At 49.5% G+C, this 3,251-nt stretch overlaps 1 protein-coding gene across 1 annotated transcript; it reads left to right on the top strand.

Moving 5' to 3' along the window:
• The first annotated feature begins 339 nt into the window (after nucleotides 1-339).
• On the top strand, nucleotides 340-2,475 carry LOC145600699 (uncharacterized). Its single transcript, XM_081656580.1, has one exon. It carries the CDS (start codon nucleotides 340-342, stop codon nucleotides 2,473-2,475), a length of 2,136 nt encoding a protein of 711 aa, XP_081512706.1.
• Nucleotides 2,476-3,251: the final 776 nt, after the last annotated feature.

Raw genomic sequence — 3,251 nt, 5'->3', positions numbered from 1 at the left:
AAATAGGAGAATTATTTATACAAGTGACACACATTGCAACCTAGGAACTTACGATCTAAGCACACTCATTGTACGCCATTAATACATTTTCCATAGTGAAAGTTTGGTAGATCCTCATTCTACCCGCGGTTTTTACCTTCATTGGGTTTTCCGCGTCAACAATCTCTTGTGTCGTTTTATTGCTTTCATTAATATTTATTTTCAATCTTGTTTAGTTGATACGTAGCCTAGATTTTGATATTCAATCCCACTTAACAAAAATTAGCATAAACAATTTGGCGCCCACCGTGGGGCTACAACTAGATAAGATCCAGAAAAACCCTACTTTCTAGCCTAAAAATGTCAGCCAGCGAGATGACCCCAGAGCAACTTAGGGAGGCCTACGTGAGAGCCCAGGCAGACCTTGAAGCAGCCAGGGAATCTAATGAGCGCCTCAGCAGGGAAAAGGAGGCGTCGGAGTCCGACGCAGCTAAACTCCGTCAGCAGCTAGAATCGGCCAACAGCACTCGTCGCCGTCAGCCGAGACAGTTGGATATGATCCCTAGAATGCCGCCGTTGGATATCCTGGAATCTCCGCATGATACCGATACCGAGTCCAGTGACGGAGAAAGAGAGCGGAGTCCACCAATCAGGAATGTCGGGCAAGGAAGCCTCCAGACGCCAGGGAATGGGCAAGATAACCAGCCGCCGAATCAAACAGAGATCCTGCTCCAAAGGTTAGAAGCATTGGAGAAGCAGAATTCCAGGGTGCTGTCAATGATGAAGAGAATGCCGGGTGTCCCGATCCCCGTCCAAAGGGAAGCCCCCGATGGATTTGCCGCAACGCCATTCTGCGACGAATTGGCCATGGCCCGGATTCCAAGGAGAGTGTCGCTCCCGACGTTTACATCCCTCTATGATGGGACGACGTGCCCGGAGCAGCATGTGGAGTATTACAAGCAGCGGATGTGGCAAGCCTCGATCCCGTTCGATTGCTGGGAAGCCTGCATGTGCAAATCATTCGGCGCGACGCTGACTGGTCCCGCCCTCAAATGGCTCGGCAAACTCGAACCAGGTAGTATAACTAGTTTTGCTATGTTAGTTAACAAGTTTTATTCCCATTTTGAAAGCAGCAGGCAGTTCGACAAGCAAACCAGTGACTTGTACCGGATCGTCCAAGGACCCAGAGAGAGCATCAGAACCTATTGGTCCAGATTCAACAAAGAGAAGGTGTCGATCAAGAACGTCGACAACAGGACTGCCATTGAAGCTTTCCTCCGGGGACTGCATACCGATTCAGATCTGTACAGAGACATGGTCAAGTACCCCTGCTCAACTTTTGAAGAAGTAAGGACGAGAGCCGTGGCCCAGATGCGCCTCAACGAAGATATCGCCAACCGCAACTCCTATCCGAAGGCCAGAGGCCCATCCGACCGCAAGGCTCCAAGCAACCAAAGAGGATCATGGCGACACCAGCCTTACGAGGCCACAGGTAGATCACGCTCTGTTAATGCTGTGCAGGTAGAACAGGTCCTCGACGCCCCTCAGTACCCCGAAATATCGGAGTACGGATTCGACGTCAACATAGTAGCAGTAGTCAAAGAGCTGGAGCCCTTAGGCAACAAAGTGCGCTGGCCAATGAAGAGCAACAAGCCAGAGTCGGAAAAGGATATGAGCAAGTGGTGCGAGTTCCACAGCGATCATGGCCACAAGACGGAGGATTGCTACGCCCTGCGTAAGGAGGTCGCCTTCCAGCTGAAGAGGGGTAACCTCAAGCATTTGCTAGGAAGAAAGAAAAGCGCCGATGCGGGTCGCCCCAAGCCAGTAAACGCGACGAATGGTCCTCCAAAGCCGCCTGAAACTAAGGTAACAGTTAACGTTATTACTGGTGGCTCAGATATTTGTGGACTAACCTATTCTGCAGCCAAAAGGATCGCAAAGTCTACCATAGATAATGCAGATGTCCCGGAAGAAATAAGAGATCCCCAGGAAAAAGAATTAGAAGCTATGGCAATCACATTCGACGACGACGACATCAACAACATCAACCGAGAGCATGAAGATTCTTTGGTAATTTCGCTGATCGTCGGGAATTGCCTGCTCCGAAGGGTGCAGATCGACGGCGGCAGCTCCGCGAATGTCCTGTTCAGAAGTACAATGGAAACCATGGGGTTAAAGGATAGCGACGTCACCAGAAGATCAACCACCCTGGTCGGTTTCAGTGGCGAAAGCATGTCGACTCTCGGAGACATAACCTTACCCACCTATGCAGGAGGCCTAAACCCTCAAACAAAGTTCAATATCGTCGACTGTCCCTCAGCCTACAACGCCATAATGGGAAGACCATGGATCCATCGACTGAAAGCCATTCCCTCAACTTACCACCAGTCAATCAAATTCCCAACCCCGTGGGGGATCCAAGAGATAAAAGGAGAACCCCGCGAAGCCAAACACTGCTACAAAACAACCTTAAAACCTACCATGAGAACCGCCTAGCAATTACAGCACGGCCCGACACCAGATAACCCAAATGATCTTGAAATCGACGAAATACCATTAGATCCTGAAAAGCCAAACCAAACGGTCCGTGTCGGAGCCAACCTAGCACCCGAACTAAAGCAAACCCTTTTATCCTTTCTCCGAGAGAATAAAGACTGTTTCGCCTGGTCTCATGAGGATATGACTGGAATAGACCCGAATATCATCTCACACAAGCTGAACGTCGATCCAAGTCACAAGCCTGTCAAGCAGAAGCGTCGAAAGTTCGCCCCCGAACGAAATAAAATCATCAATGACGAGGTGCAGCAGCTGATCGACACCGGAAAAATCAGAGAAGTCAAATACCCGGACTGGCTCGCAAACGTGGTGGTCGTCAGCAAAAAGAACGGAAAATGGAGAGTGTGCATCGACTTCACCGACCTGAACAAAGCATGTCCCAAAGATCCGTTCCCACTCTCGCATATCGACGCCCTGGTCGACGCCACGGCTGGTCACGAGCTCCTAACCTTCATGGACGCCTACTCCGGATACAATCAAATCTTAATGCATCCAGACGATCAGGAGAAGACAGCCTTCATGACTGATAAAGGTATATATTGTTATAAAGTTATGCCTTTTGGATTAAAAAATGCAGGTTCGACGTACCAGCGGCTGGTCAATAGAATGTTCAAAGATCAACTAGGGGACACGATGGAAGTATACATCGACGATATGTTGGTGAAGTCGAAGAAGTCAGAAGACCACGTCGGTCACCTTCGTCAAACCTTCGAGGT

This window comes from Chenopodium album, chromosome 21, assembly GCF_948465745.1.
Source record: "Chenopodium album chromosome 21, dcCheAlbu1.1, whole genome shotgun sequence".
NCBI classification, from domain to species: Eukaryota; Viridiplantae; Streptophyta; class Magnoliopsida; order Caryophyllales; family Amaranthaceae; genus Chenopodium; species Chenopodium album.
Note: the sequence above shows the minus strand (reverse complement) of the source record. Positions and strands in the feature narration are given on the sequence as shown.

What these genes read in the sequence shown, in the direction of transcription:
- LOC145600699 (XM_081656580.1), top strand. Translation starts at nt 340, where the DNA reads ATGTCAGCCAGCGAGATGACCCCAGAGCAACTTAGGGAGGCCTACGTG.